Here is a 16,968-nt window from a genome sequence, read left to right on the forward strand (position 1 = left end):
CTCACACAAAGAGAGAGAGAGACAGACACAGAGAGAGTTTAGTAAATATCTATTCATTCTTTTGTTTATAATCATGCCAATCTCTCTCCACTATTTCAGAACATCCATTGCAGTTTTGTCTCTTGAATAAGGTCTTCCTCATCATTTTTTTAAACAAACATCACATGTGTTTTGATAGCATTACTCTAGATTTAAAAAACCAAATTATGTTAGCTTTTACTTTTTGAGACTTCAAGAGAGAAAGGAGTCAATTAGATATTTATTATTTCAATAGCTGCTTTATATAAAAACAATTTACCCCAAAGTTATTGTGGCTATTGAATAGTCTGGGAGGTTTAGAGACCCTATCTCCTCAGGGCATGAAGGATCTTGGGAAACCACTTCCTCTTGGGCACAGGCACTGCCAAAGAAAGGGAGTCTTTTAAGTCACAGTGCACCTTCATTACAGTTAGCTTTGTGTTGATACTGAACAATTCAAAAAAGAGCTTGTGCATATACCAGAGGGTGTCAGAAAGTCTGCAGAGCTCTGTCATCATACATACTCCCTCTCCAGCTTTCAGTGTCCATAAGAGTGGACTTGTTAGTCCCCAGTGGGGCCCCAGGACCGACATCCCTCTTGGATGTAAGCAAAATGTCCAAGAAGTTAAGATATTACTAGTGGTTTTGTGGTCAACAGTTTCCAGGTGCAGCATGCTACCAAATCAGTGAGAGGCATCATAGGTACAGTACTCATTCAATTAGTAGCTGAAGGATATTTAGTAAAATTAGAAGTCTTGTTTACTTCACTATGAGAGAGCTAGCATAGGATGACCAATTCAGTGGAGAATTCATAAAGCAGAATAATATGTGTCTATAAGAAATATTAATTCCTTAGTATTATTAATATTACATTAATAATATTGCTCTTTGAGTGTTGATTAATATATTAATTAATTATGTGTTAACAGTAATTAATAATATATTGTCTGAATTCCTCGGCACCAACAGAAAGTCAATTGGAATCCCATTACTTAATAGATTCACAGCTGGTCTTGTCCATGGGGCAATCATCAGCTGCCTTCCATCAAGTATATGTGATCTGCATTTTTATGAACAAAATTATTTGCACCACTGTCAGCCTTGTAAAATTTAGAATGCTAGAAGTCTGTTCAGAATAAAGGTTCCCAAACTCACAGAATAATGTAAACTGAAAATATAGGTATATGTTTTAGACAATATATAGTTCTCCATTCAGAACACTTTGTCAGCATCTCAGCCCTTTTCTTTCATTTATACTGATAAATTGAATCTTTATAGCTAACTCTGTCCTCAGTTCTGCCCCTTGAATTTACCTGGCATTTTCCCAAGTTCAACTTTTTTGAGATGAGCCTCAAGAAGCTTTCCTTTTTTTGCTTGATTTAATCCCACAGGGGAGAGGGGAAAACAAGCATTTATAATGCTGAAAACTGCAAGTTAAGAACACAGGGAAAGATGTGCTGAGTGGCTGGGTTTAGATAAAAGGAAAAAGAGGAAAGGACCAAATTGTTGCATTGTAGGAAAGTTCAGGCTTTCTCTCTGTAGATTCAACAATTCATCTTGCTGAAACAAACAGTAGAGAATTTAAAGGAGAAAAAAAATCCACAACTATATTTGATGTGCATAGCTTGGGAGCCACAAAAAAATGAGACCTCAGGGAGGCTCAGATGGTGAAAGCTTAAATACCCTCTTCACAACAGGCAGGAGGGTGGAAAGTACAGGCAATTCAGAGCAGTAATCAATGACCAGAAATCAGCTTTCCCTCTAGAATCTGAGGGAACCCGAGAGATAAACAATCCCTTGTGACAGAGTCCATCCAAATATGATCCCATGCTTACATCTCTGTTTCAACAGTTAGGAAACTGCAGAAAGAGGTGGAAGGTATGCCATGCTCTTTTAAGGCAGATACAAGGTACCAGACAAAAGCTGCTCGTAGCAACTGCTAATCTCTGAAGTCTTTTAAGATAATCAGCACACAGGGAACCAGGCTTGGGGCTATTGTTTTTTGAGTCCCAACAATATCATATGTGATTACAGAGTTAAACCCCTTTGCATTTCCATACTACCTTTGTTTACAGATTTTAAGAAACATATTAATTTAATAACTGTTCTTTGGATAGAAAGACATTTTTTCTATCTATCTATCTATCTTGGTTTTTTTGTTTCGAGACAGGGTTTCTCTGTGTAGCTTTGTGCCTTTCCTAGAACTCACTCTGTAGCCCAGGCTGGCCTTGAGCTCACAGAGATCTGCCTAGCTCTGCCTCCTAAGTGCTGGGATTAAAGGCATGCGCCATTACTGCTCAGCAAAAGATAATTTATAAAGCAAGTAATGTACACATCTTTAGGAGAAAAAAAAAAGATGTATTCATGCCATGGCAGAAAGTTAATTGTTAACTTTCTAACATTCCTCAGGACTATTTTTGGTTATCACTTCTCTAGCACAGGAGGTAATGTTTCTACAGTGCATTGAAATTTTTTATATTTAGTTAGTGTGTGTGTGTGTGTGTGTGTGTGTGTGTGTGTGTGCACGTGCGCACGCGCACGCACGTGAGTGCATATCCCTGTGCATGTGTGGAAGTCATAGAGAACAACCTGCGGCAGTTGACTCTCTCCATCTACCATATGGATTGTGCCTAGCAAACCCACATTGTGGGGCTTGTTGGCAAATGCCTTTACCTCTGCATGAGCAATCTCTCCAGTTCCATAATGCTTATTTCGATTGCTACCTTTTTAGCACTTTTGTGATTAAAAATGTAGTCATTATAATATTTCAGAAATGCAGAGTTATTATTTGGAAAGTTCACCCGATATCCCTGCCTTTCACATACATTTCAACTTAGTCTGATACATAGGATTATAAGACAATTTCAGAAAATATTGGAAAGCCTTGATAGTTTAGCACTCTAACAATAATCCTTATCCTAGAACAGAAGGATTATTTCCCTTGCCTAGCTTTATTTACTATGATTCATCCTGAGAGGTCTGATCATTTTTCTGTCTTTAACTACTCTGCTTGGCATCTAATGGATAGTTTTTGTTGTTGTTTTATTTATTTGTTGTTGTTTTGTTTATTTTGACTATCCCCAGATGGAAAGATATATCTGTGTGCATGTATCTTCTTTCTTGGTACCTTTTAAAACATTTGATTGATATTTCATGAGAAAGTTAGTTGATTTTTTTTCTCCATGGAAATTTGCATCATCTACAGCAAATTTATGTTCCAGGTACCCTTTCTTGTCTCTTCTTCATAAACAGGATTCAATTGTGGATACTTTCAGATTTACCACGAAGGAAAAGTTTCAATTGTGAAATGCAGAACTAAGGTAAAGAAGCCAATGTAGGAATCAAAGTCCACACTTGTTCCAACTGCAACCTGAAACAATCATGTCACAACTTGCCTCTCTGCCTAGAGATTAGCTGGGTTCTGGTTTCTTTGAATTAAAAATTCATTCAAATTTCAGAAAAGTTGAAACTGGGGAAAAGAAGGAAGACTCCACATGTTACAAGTAGAAATTTTGCTGAATTACAGGCCAGCTAAGATGCAGGTTGTTGTTGTTGTTATTATTACTATTATTATTATTATTATTATTATTATTATTATTATTTATAACAAGTAGTGGACTTTTTCTGTCTTGGACCAATTCAATTTTCCAACATCATTGCTGTTGATCTGACATATGCCCTTCTCTTAGTAAAACAGAAAGACCTGGAGACTTCAGCTCATCCAACGTTTTATCAATAGAGTAAATACTACCAAAATTGGAACAATGCTTTCAAACACCAAATGGTCATCATAAAGTTTCAAAACCTAAAGCAAAATAAAAAAGATGCGATACTTCATGAACATAAATAATTTCAGTTTAAGAGACTGAAATTTCCTCCCTCCCCACCCCCTCCCCTCTCTTTCCTCTCCGCTCCATTTTCTGTTAGTTATTCATCCTTAGTTATTTCTACCTGCATTTTTTCCCATGGAGAAAGGACATTTAGCCATTTTTCTCAACTCATGATAATGAAAAATTTTTAAGTGTGAAATAATTGTGTTATTAAAATGTAAATAAGATGTATTTTTGAATAGTCTCACTAATTATGTTAGATACCAGAAAAGATTTTGTTTCTGTTTTTAAATTATTTTGTTAATTAATTAATTATTTATTAATTAATTAATTTGTGTGTGAGAGAGAGAGAGTGTGTGTGAGGGGGGAGTGCACATCCCCTAGCATGCTTGTGAGTCCAGAGGACAGCTTAGGGAGTCTGTTCTATTCTTCTACCATGTGAGTCTTGAGGTTGGCACTCAGGTTGTCAGGCTGGGCAGCAAACTCCTTTGCCTGCAGAACCATCTCCTAAGCCTGGTAAGCTGTGTTATTGTTCTTAAATACATTCTTGTTCATGTGTACGTGTGTGTGCCTCTTTGTATATGTACCATGTGCATACAGGTGACATCCGAGGCCATAACCGGGTATCAGACTCCCTGGATCCGGAGTTGCAGGGAGTAGTGAGATCTCTAGAGCAGTGCTGAGAATGGAGTTCAGGTCTTCTGCAGTGCTCTTAACACTTTAGCCTTCTCTCCATCCTCTTGAGAAGAATTTTTTAAACTATTTAATAGGGCTGGCATTTAATTATATTGTTCTCATAAAGCAGTAATAAGAAAGAATATTGCTCCTTCATGTGCTTTACGCTGTGTTTTGTATTATAGTGTGCACATAGTCACGTGCACACAACTACCCACCACTGGTAAGAAAGGAGAGAAGTGCAAATTTTAACAGTAGTGTCTCCAAAGCTGAATTCTTCTAACTTTTCTACCACTGCAGCACACATCTCCTGCTGTTCCAGTACTGTAGCCCTTTGTAGTTTTTGCATTAAAGCATTCAGTTCTGTTGTAAATAATAAATCTCCAAAGTTAAGGTTCCATGTGAGAGCCAGTGCCTTGAGAAGGTTGCTTATTAATACTAGTGGCCCTGACATTCTGCAGACTTATGTTATCACAGTAGCATTTGGGCAGCCCCTGTGTGATTGCTCAAGGAGATGTGCTTGTTCTTACTGTTTCCAGTGGCCAGCTGTCACATTATACCTGTGTTAGTGACAGTACCACTTTGTCAGGCTGGAAAAGTGGCCTCACATTCAGTGAGGACACAATTTATCATATTATAATAACAAATGAAAATGAGTTTCTATCCTCGGGCTCAGATGAAACTGCACTGTAGTGTTCAGAAACTGCAGCCTCTCTGGCTGTGGGACTGATGCTGCACTGTGTGACTTCAAGTCTTATACCATACTAATTCAATAAGCATTGATTTGTTGTCTCCTTTGTGGAATACATTCGCTGCTTATTCACATTAGCTTAGTGTACACAAAGAATACTCTGCGTTAGTGCCCTCAAAACCCTCAAAAGAGATGCTAGATATATGGAATCACCTTTGATAGATGGAAGCAGAAAGGGAAATTGTGGAAACTCTACCTGAAAAAAACCGAGAGGGTGTTCGTGAAGGGTGTAGGTGCAGGGCAGAGGCTGAGTTGTGGTAAGAATCAGAGCATGGGGAACTGTGGTAAGGGAGTTCCAGAAGGAGCTGCACAAGCCAGCAAGAAGAGAGGGACTTCTGGGGTTTGTGTTTCCAAAGGGAGTCTTGCAAGAGTGTCAGGGTGCATGAAAGAGTGGTGTGTAGAAATTTGTGCAAGGCCAGAGTGCAAAGGATTATATGCAAGACTGAAGCTTTGGGGGTTCATTCCACAGGCATTAGAGGGCTTCTGAGGTTCTGTCAAGGTAGTCATCTGGAGGCTACCAGCATGTTAGGTTGAAGAGGGTAATTAGTAGTCAGAGAATAACGGAATCATTGGTTTACTTCTGAGCACAGATCACAAGACAACTGCAGTTGCAGCCTTTGAGTAAACATAGCAAGAAGTGCATAGAATAAGATATGGAAATGTGGACAACCCACTGAATATGAGGGGAAAGAGTTAAACTAGAACCAAATACTGACATTGATTTTTTAAAAAAGTCCTTGATAAGGTGTGGAGCCCCATTTGAGCCAGACAGCACTCTAAGTGCTCAAGCAAGGTGAAGACTTTTAAAAGCCACAGGCACATTTTGCAATGCACATTGGAAAGTAGGCTTGAACATCTTTGAGAATGTGTTAGTCATTTGGATTACTAGTAAGGCCCTGGCATTTTGTAGACCTCTATGAGAAATGTGTCCAAGAGAAGAGAGCAAGACCCGATAAGACATACGGGGACCACATACACTTACAAGGTACATTAGGGAAATGAAATCCTGCCCCAGCCAAAAGTTAAATACCCAAGAGTAAGATAGGTGGCAACAGAAATGCATAACTAGGATAGCAAAGGAAATTTGACCTGCAAACTGGTTGCTCTCTTTGTGCAGCTGGGTAGCTAAGCTTTTAAAATGCAGGTCTTTTGATATTTTTGAAAAATGTTTCATGGTCTGACCTGCTGCCACCATCCCAAGCCACAGGCCCCTAATTTCCTAGTGTAATTTGCTGTCCATAGCTGACTGCTCACAGCCTTGCTAGAAACCTTTTCCACAAACATACTGAGTACTTATTACCAGAGTCCTCTAGTTACTGGAAGATATATTAATGGTTTTGATAATGGTTTCCTGAAGACAGGGAGACTTGCAAAATGCAAAGCGGCCAAATACAGATTCTTTATCTGAACAATCTGTTGTAGACTAGGGCATCTTCATCCGAGGTCCCTGATTATCCTACAGAGGAATGTCATTTGTTCTCATCAATGTGATACCTTTTTCTGATGGGTCAATTGACTTTGTCCTGACCTTTAGAGGATTAGTTTTTCTCTAAAAGGTAAGATCATATATTATAGTGTATATTCTCACAGCATGATGTGTGAGGTCCCTAAGGACAAAAACCTATGCTTAAATATATCTTTATAAACCTCTACACTCTTGGCTGCATGAAAGTACAAAGATGGTACATTAGCTGGGCCAGGAGAAATGATACATCTCCATTTTCACTCTACAGCCTCTTCTTTGACAGATGTGAATATAGAAACATTTTCCCCCCATGGCAATGCCCCATTATTATAACTTGTATGTTCAAATGAGTATTTCTGTGTTTCATACAGAAAAAAATTCATTTATTTCTTTAATAATTTTGTAGCATAGGACTTGAATTTTCATTTGCCAGTGTGGACACTTAGGCTGAGAAAATGCATCTGACTTGCTAGGGTCGTGTTCAGTATACATCAAGTTTCTGTTCTCCAAGTCTTGTGTCTTTCTGTTTATTCAAAGCCTGGAGGAACATTACCTTAATAGACCAGGCCATGTAAGGATGACTTGAGCCTGGGTTCTGAGTTCAGAACTCCTATGACAATGGGAAAGATTACATTGTTTTCATTTATAAAGTGTGAGCACTTCTTATAGGGCAGCAACAAATTTTAAGCAAGCTGTTATTTTATCATGAGATACTCATTTGTAAATTAAAATGCCTATCAATACATTTTAATAGACTTAGCATCATTTTCTGGACTATATTGATAATATAGTTTTGTTTTATATGAATAAAATTCATTTTGTTACCTTGAAATTTGATACTTGTGCTAATCCCAGTGTTTTCTAAAGACCTGCATTATTTGCTGGTAGATACAGCTATCTTTTCACACCATGTAGACTTTAAAATTTTTTTTAATGATCACATTTACTTATTTTTGGAAGTAGTTCATGTCCCATGATGTGCTCCTGGAGGTCAGAGAACAACTTTCACAAGTCAGTTTTCTTTTCACATATGGGTCCTAGTGATACAACTTAGGCCTTCAGATTTGGTAACATGTACCCACTGAGCCTTCTTACCAAACCTTTGGTTAAGATTTAATTTTCATTTTTATTTTATATAGATATGTGTGTGTGTGTGTGTGTGTGAGTGTTTGTGAGTTTTTTTTTTTTTTTTTTTTTTTTTTTTTTGTGTGTGTGTGTGTGTGTGTGTGTGTGATGTGTGTCAGTGCTTGCAGAGGCCAGAATGGGGTGTCAGATACCCTGGAATTGGAGTTATAAACAATCATGAGATGCTTGATATGAACTTGGGTCTGAGAAAAGAACAGCAGACACTCTTAACCACTGAGCCATCTTCCTAGCCCCATAGGATGTGATCTTAATTGCACGTCATGAGGCCCAGGTTCAGTCCTTCACAGTCAGGAAGTTAAGATGGCATACGAGCCTGTTGATTGTACTGATCAAGAAGATGGGCTTCAGGAGATCCTGAGATGGCTCCTCCAGTTAAGGTACTTGCTTTGAAGCCTGATGACCTCAGATTTATGCCCACTACGCAAATAGTGGAAGGAGAGATCCAAACTCCTCAAGTTGTTCTCTTTGGCATGTTCATGTGGATTTATGATCCACTAAGGATTATTAAACCTAATGAATTAAATAATAGATGAATCTCCAATAAATCTTCACCTTAGAAGAGTGCCTGCTAATTTTCCTTCTGAACTCAGAAAGAGGAAGCTCCAGCCATGTTCTCTGGGGGAGTCTGTGAAATCAAGAATGAGCAGCATCTGTGGATGCTCAGTGCTGGGGTCTTGTTAGCTAGCTCCTTCTCGGCGCTTGGCTGAGTCACACAGCATCTTCTGATGTAGCTGCTTACCTCCCAGTAGCCAGAACATTTAAAACATTGGTTGGGAGATACCTTGTTGAGTCTGCCTTCCTAAATGTTTCAGTTTTCTCCAAACCTTATTACAAAAGCAAGGAGACTGTGGTTGTGCAGAGAACCTTGAGACTCTTCAGACAAAAAGAAAACATGTATCTAACTCTAAAATGCAAAGAACTTACAGAAAGTGACCAAATTGTTTACTGAAACCAGAATCACAACACAAAGCAGTTAGAGTCCTCTGGATGAAAGTCTGTTGGAAATGTACTCCAGTCAAATTCCTTTATACAAAGTTATTTTATTAGTTGAGACTATCAACTCTAATTAAATTATAATTTTCCTAATGTGTTTGTTCAACATGACTCTATGTGGTGTTTTAATGATAGATTTAAAAAATGATCAAGAAAAATAAGTTACTGAATTGTTTGAATAAGCAATTTGCCTTCCAGATACCTATAGTGACTTAGTGGGAGGTTATGGAGGGAGGGAGAGAGAGACAGAGAGAGACAGAGACAGAGAGGGGGGAACCAGGTCTTTCCTCAATGTACATGTCAGACTATGGACAAATAAGAACTTTAGAAAACATTCTTTAAAGGAACAGAGCCAATGTAATGCTATGTGTGCCTGTGGGTGTTAATATATTTAAAGATAATTTATTTAGATTAGCTTACACAACACAGTCTGGATAGCCAGCAATGGCTACCTGTACCTTGGAGAGGCTGGGAACGATAGGTACTCAGTTCAGGGGCTAGATGCTCTATCAGTCACAATCTAGTGCAGAAGGCCTAGAGAATTCCTGAAGAGCCACTGTTCACACTGAAGAACCCAGAAAACAGGGCTCCAATGTCAGTGATGATAGCAGTGGTAACAGCATTAAATATAGATGTACTTCCAAGCAATGGCTAAAAGGAAGCAGACAGAGGCTTTTTTAGGTGGATTATAGAACTGAAAAGCAGGTCCTCACAATTATGGGACAGGAACTGCCTGAGCTGCTTTCCCAATCTCCATATTTATAGCCCTGGCCAGTCTTATGTCAACTTGACACAAGCTAGAGTTATTTGAAAGGATGTAACTAACCTCAATTGAGAAAAGCATAAGGTCAAGTTGTAGGACATTTTCTTAATTAGTTATTAATGGGAGGCCCCAGCCCATTGTTAGTCATGCTATTCCTTGGCTGGTGATCCTATATTCTATAAGAAAGAAGACTGAGCAAGCCATGATCAGTAAACCTGTTAACTGCACATCTCAGGGCTTCTGCATCAGCTCCTGCTACAAGCTTCCTGCCCTTTTTGAGTTCTTATTCTGATTTATTTCAATAATGAACAGTGATATGAAAGTATAAGCCAAATAAACCCTTTCCTCTTCAAGTTGCTTTAGTCATGGTGTTTCTTCATCATAGTAGTAGTAACCCTAACTAAGTCAGAAATTGCTACCAGGATAGTGGTATACTGCTGTGACAGACCTGGATTGTGGAAAAAATTTGGAACCATGAGAAAGAAAAGCCATTGAGTGTCAAAACTCAGTGAGCTCTTCTGTGGGATTTGGGACCCTCAGTGACACACTTCCTCCAATAAGACCATTACAAATCCAACAATGCTACAAAATCTTCTAATTTTTATAATTCTTTCAAACAGTTCCACTTCCTGGTGACCAAGCAGTCAGATACAAGAGCCTATGGGGGCCATTCAAATCACCTCATTCAACTTCTGCCCCAACTCCAGGTTTGTAGCTACATCACAATGCAAAATCTATTTAGTTAGCTTCAAAAGTCCCATAGTTTGTCATAGTCTCAACTCCAGTTAAAAGTCTGAAGTTCAAAATCTCTTTTGAGACTCAAGAAAAATCTCTTAAGTCTAATCCCTGTGGAAAGGGAGCGTAGTGAGGAAATACTGCACCAAAACAAGACCAAAAAACCATCAGGGCAAACTCTAACTTGTGCATCTTCATATATGATGTCTAAGTGTTCTTCAGAATGCCAACTTCCAGCTTTGTTGACCACAACACACTTCTTTCTCTTGGACTGGATCTATATCAGGTCACAGCTCTTCTTGAGTGGTATCCCATGTCTCTAGAATCTCTAGCATCTTGAGATAGCCAACAAAACCCAGGCTTGACCTTCACTCAATGGCCTCTCTGGGCCTCCATGCAGGAATACCCCTAACATACACCTGGTCTCAGTGGCTTTTCTTAGCCACAGAGAGATTCCTCAATCCATTTCTTGTATTTGTGACTACGAAGTTAGAAGAAGCACATTGCCAAAGCTGCCAAATTCTGTTGCCTGATGGGGCTAGAACTTGGTTGGCCCCTCTTTCAATTACATTTGCACCAACTTTCTGTTGTTGACGGTTTCTTTTATTGCTTAGGATTTTCTCTAATTCCTTTTCACAAGTTAGAAGCTGAGCTGGGTGGGTTTTTACACTGAGCTACCACTCACTCCCTTTATTCCATTTAGCATCAGACTTTTTTTTAAACTTGTTATCTCCTTGAGCACTGGCTTTAATTCCATTACATTTCCTGAAGATTTTTTTCACTTCAAATTGTACATTTTGAATATCTCTTTGTCTAGCTTGCTCCTTTTTTATTATAGATTCCCATAAGAGTGATTACTAATAATCACATGTCAGAGTCTATCTTGAAATCTCCACTGCCACTGCCATGAATCAAAAACTCTTAAATTTATCCTTGGGCAGATTTTCAGTACAAGGGCAAAAAACCAGCCATATTCTTGGTCAAAATATCATAAAAGTGGGTTTTAGGCCACTTGCTAAAATTCTTCCCCTCTGAAACTTCTTGAGCTGGGCCTTCATAGTTCAAATCACCTTCAGCACTGTATTTCTTACTCCTACTAGCTTGGCCCATTCATTAAGCACTGCTTAAAGTATCTGATTTCTTCAAAGCTCCCACAGAATGTCCCTGAACATTCAGTGGCTTTTCTTGACCAAAGTCCCCAAATCCTTCCACTATCCTCCCCAAAACAACATGATTAGGTCTACATAGCAGTACCCAAATATCCTGGTACCAATTTCTGTCTTAGTTAGGATTACTAATACTGTGATGAAACACCATGACAAAAAGCAGCTTAAGGAGGAATGGCTTATTTGGCTTACATTTTCATATCACTGCTCATCATTGAAGGATATCAGGACAAGAACACAGATAAGGTAGGAACCTGGAAGCAGGAGTTGATGTACATCATGGCTTGCTGAGCCTTCTTTATTCTAGAACCTAGAACCATTAGTCAGGGGATAGCACCATCCACCAGGGGCTAGGCACTGCCCCATCAATAACTAATTAAGAAAATGTCCTAAAGCTAGACCTTATGGAGGCATATTTGCAATTCTTAATTCTAAATTAATTTCTTTCCAATGACTCTAGCAAGTGTCAAGTTAAACTGGTCAGGACACCATATATCCTCTTAATGTCATGAATGTTATGACCATATCTGTCCTGCTCCTTATGCAATCCTCATAACTTAGCAATCTTTTCTGTTCAGTTGACTATTAATTGATTCTTTTTAAAAGTAGAAGTTTGAGGATTGTGGCTTGTGATAGTTAATCTTGATTGTCAACTGGACATATGTGGCAAAAAGGGACTTCAATTGAAGAATTGTATCTATCACACTCACCTATGGGCATGTCTGTTTGCCAGGTTCTTGATTCCTCATTGATACAGGAGAGTCCAGTCCACTGTGGGCAATACTTTCACTAGGCAGGTGAACTTAAGTTGTATAAGCAAAACACTTGAAAGACAAATAGATGTTTTCCTCTTCAGATTGACTTTGGTCAGTGCTTTATTACAGCAACAGAAAGCAAACTATTACATGGGTTTAGCTCAGTTTTAGAGCGTGTGTTCAGCATGTATGCCTTCCATTCCAAGTGCGCGCGCACACACACACACACACACACACACACACACACACACAGGTGGGATAGGAGAGGAAACTTATCCTTAAATCTTTAATGGGCAATTTTCACAGATAAATTAATATTGAATTATTTTTAAATTTCAACTTCTTAAAAAAAGTTCATCTTATAATCCATAAAATACTAATTCTTTGTTTTTCTTCCTTTAATTTATGTATTAGAGATTATAATTAATATATAAATTATTGTTTTCCAGACTTAAAACCATTCCAGGATGGCTTATTTTTTGGCGATGTTCTCTTTGCTGGCCATGCAAGGTGTTCTGATAGGGGCAACTTTTCCAGATGAAACCATAGCTGAGTGGTCAGTGAATATGTATAACCATCTTCGAGCCACTGGGGAAGATGAAAACATTCTCTTTTCTCCACTGAGCATTGCCCTCGCAATGGGAGTGATGGAGCTTGGGGCTCAAGGATCTACTCTGAAAGAAATTCGCCATTCAATGGGATATGATGGCCTGAAAAATGGTGAGTTCCTGGGGTTTGTTTCTCACAATTATTTGAGTTTAACTTTGAATTCAATCATATTGCCTTCTGCCAGAGGAAGCAATATTTACTAGAGGTAAGAAATGATCTCATTGCAAGAATATAGTTAGAAGGGTTAGAATAAGAGAAGGGGCTCACTCCTGTCTTTAGTCGTAGCTGAGTAAGTCCAAGGAAAGTACTTCCCAAAAGTGTTATTTAAGTACGCCTTCATATTAAAAAACAAAACAAAACAGAAAGTGTTTCTGCAATTTTCAGTGTAAATTTTATTATAGAAATAAATGAGAAGGTAACTGCTGGATTATCAAAAGATTATCATGATTTTTGAAAATATCACATTTTGCTTTACAATTAATGATATTCTCATTGTTTAAATAATATCCAAGTCCTTTGAAATGTACTGTTATTATAAAAATTACATGTATTGGGGAAAATAATTTTGAAATGAGGTGTGATTTCTGTTTTAATGCTTCTTTCTAGTGTACACACGAACAAATTCACTAGAAAGTTAAAAAGAAAGTAGTAGATTTCTACTTATGATATTTAAATAGTCTATTGAGAGGAACATTTAAAGGAATATCTTCTAGATAATTAATTTTGCTTGATAACCTTAAAAAAGACCAGTTGAATGAAACTAAGCTAAATATTCTGAAAGAAAACAACTTAAATTTGTTTCTTCTTGGTAGACTTTATCTAAGTCACAGTGAAAGGCTGCAGTTCAACCTCCTGGGCTTGATGTCTGATTCTGTAAAACTAACAAACTAAAAACAAAATGAAACAAACAAAAACACATAAAGAGTATTACTCGGTAAATTAGACCAAGCTAATTTGAGCATCTAGAAACAGCACTTGAAGATCCTTGTCATGTCTCGGCGAGGAGCAAGCCTGCTGCTTTTCACTTATCACTGTTCTTCTAGTGTCCTTTCCTGTGCTATAGTGATCTTTCACTGATATGCTTCTCATTTGTCATCTTGCAGGTGGAGAATTTTCTTTTCTAAAAGATTTTTCTAACATGGTCTCTGCTGAAGAGAGCCAATATGTGATGAAAATTGCCAATTCCCTCTTTGTGCAGAATGGATTTCATATCAATGATGAGTTCTTGCAAATGATGAAAAAGTACTTTAATGCAGAAGTCAATCATGTGGATTTCAGTCAAAATGTAGCTGTGGCCAATTACATCAATAAGTGGGTGGAGAATTATACAAACAGTATGTTCTTTCTTTTCACTATTTAGCTCAGTCCTAAACATCTTCTACTTTGTGATGTATATGTGCCCTCACTTATACTAAATAAGTAAAATGTGTGGCCATGAGTAGAATATTGGCTCTGATCATCTGCCACCAATGTTCTCCAATAGAGGAAACTCCCTTGTGTAGCTACTGTGTGGATGTTTGCTTCAACTGTTTGATAAACTAGTCAGACAGAATGGTAATTGGTGATAGTTTCATTGTAAAATTAAAATAGAATAAGAAAGAAAGAAATCAAAGTTTGAAGAGGTTTCTTGGTTTTGCAACCACAATAACTAATAAGTAATTTTAAGAAGTAAATGGTATTAATTCTAAAAAGAGTGGCCCGTTTTAGGTCAAGTTAGGCGAGAGGGATTAGAAACTGTTTGCACATACTTTCCGTTTTATTTCTAATTCATATTTGTTGTTTTCAGATTTATTTTTATTTTATGTGCGTATGTGTAGGTCTACGTGTATGTATGTGAACCACTTACATACCGATGGATGCCAGAAAAGGGCTTCAGATCTTCTGGAACTAGAATTACATGCTGATGTGAGCTTGTGGGTACAGGGAACCAATCCTGGGTCCTGTGTAAGAGCAGCAAGTACTCTCGACTGCTGAAATATCTCTCCAGCCCCCATAACTCACATTTTACGTGTATTTAAGAATTGTAAATACTTCTAAGTGGTTAAAATTTCACCATTTATTTTCCAATTAGCCAAGAAGATAGTTTAAATAATAAAAATTGAGACTAATTAAAAGTAGTTCAATGGAAGAGGAGAGAGAAAATTAAAATAGAAGAATATGTGGGTAATGTGTATAATAAAAAATATACATGGTGTATGAAAAAAATAAATGAATTAAAAATAGATCAATATTTTAGGTAGATTAGTATAGCTGTTTATTACATGAAATATTAATGTGAAAACTTCCCAAACAGTTATATTCTAAAATCTTTTGTTAGTAGAAAAAATATTATCAGACACTCTAAACCCTACAATTCACACAACCTTGAGGTAGTACTTATCATACAAAGTGATATGGTTGATAAAATATTAAATAAATTTGATCTTACCTTTTTAATATATGAAATTATTTGTGGTAAGACATTTTAATATTATTAATCATCTAAAAAGAATAATTATTTACTTGAAATATATTGCATCATTAAAATATGCTAGCTTTCAATTCTTTTGGGCACTCTTAGCAAATAGCAGCAACCTACTATCTTTTAGATTAGACTTTCAAAAAGAAGATTTCAAATGACAAATGATAGAAAATAATACTTTGGGGTTGGGGATTTAGCTCAGTGGTAGAGTGCTTGCCTAGCAAGTGCAAGGCCCTGGATTCGATCCTCAGCTCCAAAAAAAAAAAAAAGAAAGAAAGAAAGAAAGAAAGAAAATAATACTTGGTGCATTAAATTAGCTCTCAATTATGTTTGCACATCATTTAAAACAGTAGGAAGATGACCAGTATTCAATGGGGACAAGTTGAATATGTGCCTTGTTGAATAATAAAATTTAATGGGTGGAGAGTTGGCTCCACACTTAAAGAGCACCTGATGCTCTTTCAGAAGACCTGAGTTCAGTTCCCAGCACCCTATGGTGTCTCACAACCATCCATAATTCCAGTTCAGGAGGCATGAAACTCTCTTCAGACTTCCAGAGGCACCAGTCATACATGTGCACAGGCATACATCCAGGCAAAACACATATACATATAAAATAAAAAAATAAATGAATCTTTAAAAGATGAACTTTGAGAAATCACTGTGCTTTGTCTATGTTCATAGTTTTACATGTATCAGTACACCAAGGAAGTGGTGAAGGCCAAGATGTCCTTGGATGTGAGTGGATAGTTTTTGTCTTAGGATGTTACTAGGCATACTCTTGATTTTGGGTGCCCTTAATTGTTAATGATATAATTATGTGTGTATGATAGCATTTTTCCTTTACAAAGAAGATTCTCCTGCTTCTGTTACATACACATCTTGCATTTTTAGGACCACTCTATCTGAGGGTGGTATCAAAATTCTTCTCTTTGTTCTTCCACTTTTAATGGAAGTTTTCATTTACTTCACCTAAATAGGTCTGTTGAAAGATTTGGTATCTCCAAGGGATTTTGATTCTGTCACTCATCTGGCCCTCATCAATGCTGTGTATTTCAAAGGGAACTGGAAATCACAGTTTAGGCCTGAAAATACCAGAACTTTTTCCTTCACTAAAGATGATGAAAGTGAAGTACAGATTCCAATGATGTATCAACAAGGAGAATTTTATTATGGTAAGATATTTTTTTTTATGTTTTTTTAATTCTTGTAGCATATCAGCAAATCTTTTAGAAATATGAAATATTTAGTGCTCCTACTCTTGTGACTATAATTTGGCTATAGTTCAATTTGCTTGGCTGCATTTCCAAAGGCTTGTCATTAGATCATGACTGAATAGTATAGGTATTGACAGTTTTCCGACATACATATTTAATTTATACAGTTAATTACATGTGCAAAGTGGCTTTACTCATTTAAAATTATCTGATATTGGGTTGGCAAGGTGGCTTCCTGAGTTAAGCATTTGCTACATAAGCATGAGGACCTGAGTTTGAATGCCCAGCACCCAACCCAAACTGGACCCTATTTTGTGTATCCATAATCCCAGTGCTGGTACCTTGAAATAGGAGATAGAGATAGATAGTTTCCAGGGAAACTCA

General features: G+C 37.4%; 1 protein-coding gene across 3 annotated transcripts in view; it reads left to right on the plus strand.

Annotated features, from left to right (window-relative positions):
• The window catches only part of Serpini1 (serpin family I member 1), a 79,489-nt gene that overhangs the window by 40,343 nt on the left and 22,178 nt on the right, over positions 1 to 16,968 (plus strand). For 2 of the 3 annotated variants that reach the window (XM_036191114.1, XM_036191112.1), the window contains exons 2-4: positions 12,747 to 13,017; positions 14,010 to 14,240; positions 16,348 to 16,542. In XM_036191114.1, coding sequence (XP_036047007.1) covers positions 12,765 to 13,017; positions 14,010 to 14,240; positions 16,348 to 16,542 — 679 coding nt within the window. In that variant the 5' untranslated portion in view covers positions 12,747 to 12,764. Of the gene's footprint in view, positions 1 to 10,287; positions 10,349 to 12,746; positions 13,018 to 14,009; positions 14,241 to 16,347; positions 16,543 to 16,968 lie in introns of those variants that run through there. The other variant, XM_036191113.1, reaches the window with a different exon arrangement.

Source organism: Onychomys torridus, chromosome 6 (genome assembly GCF_903995425.1).
Source record: "Onychomys torridus chromosome 6, mOncTor1.1, whole genome shotgun sequence".
Classification (NCBI taxonomy): Eukaryota; Metazoa; Chordata; class Mammalia; order Rodentia; family Cricetidae; genus Onychomys; species Onychomys torridus.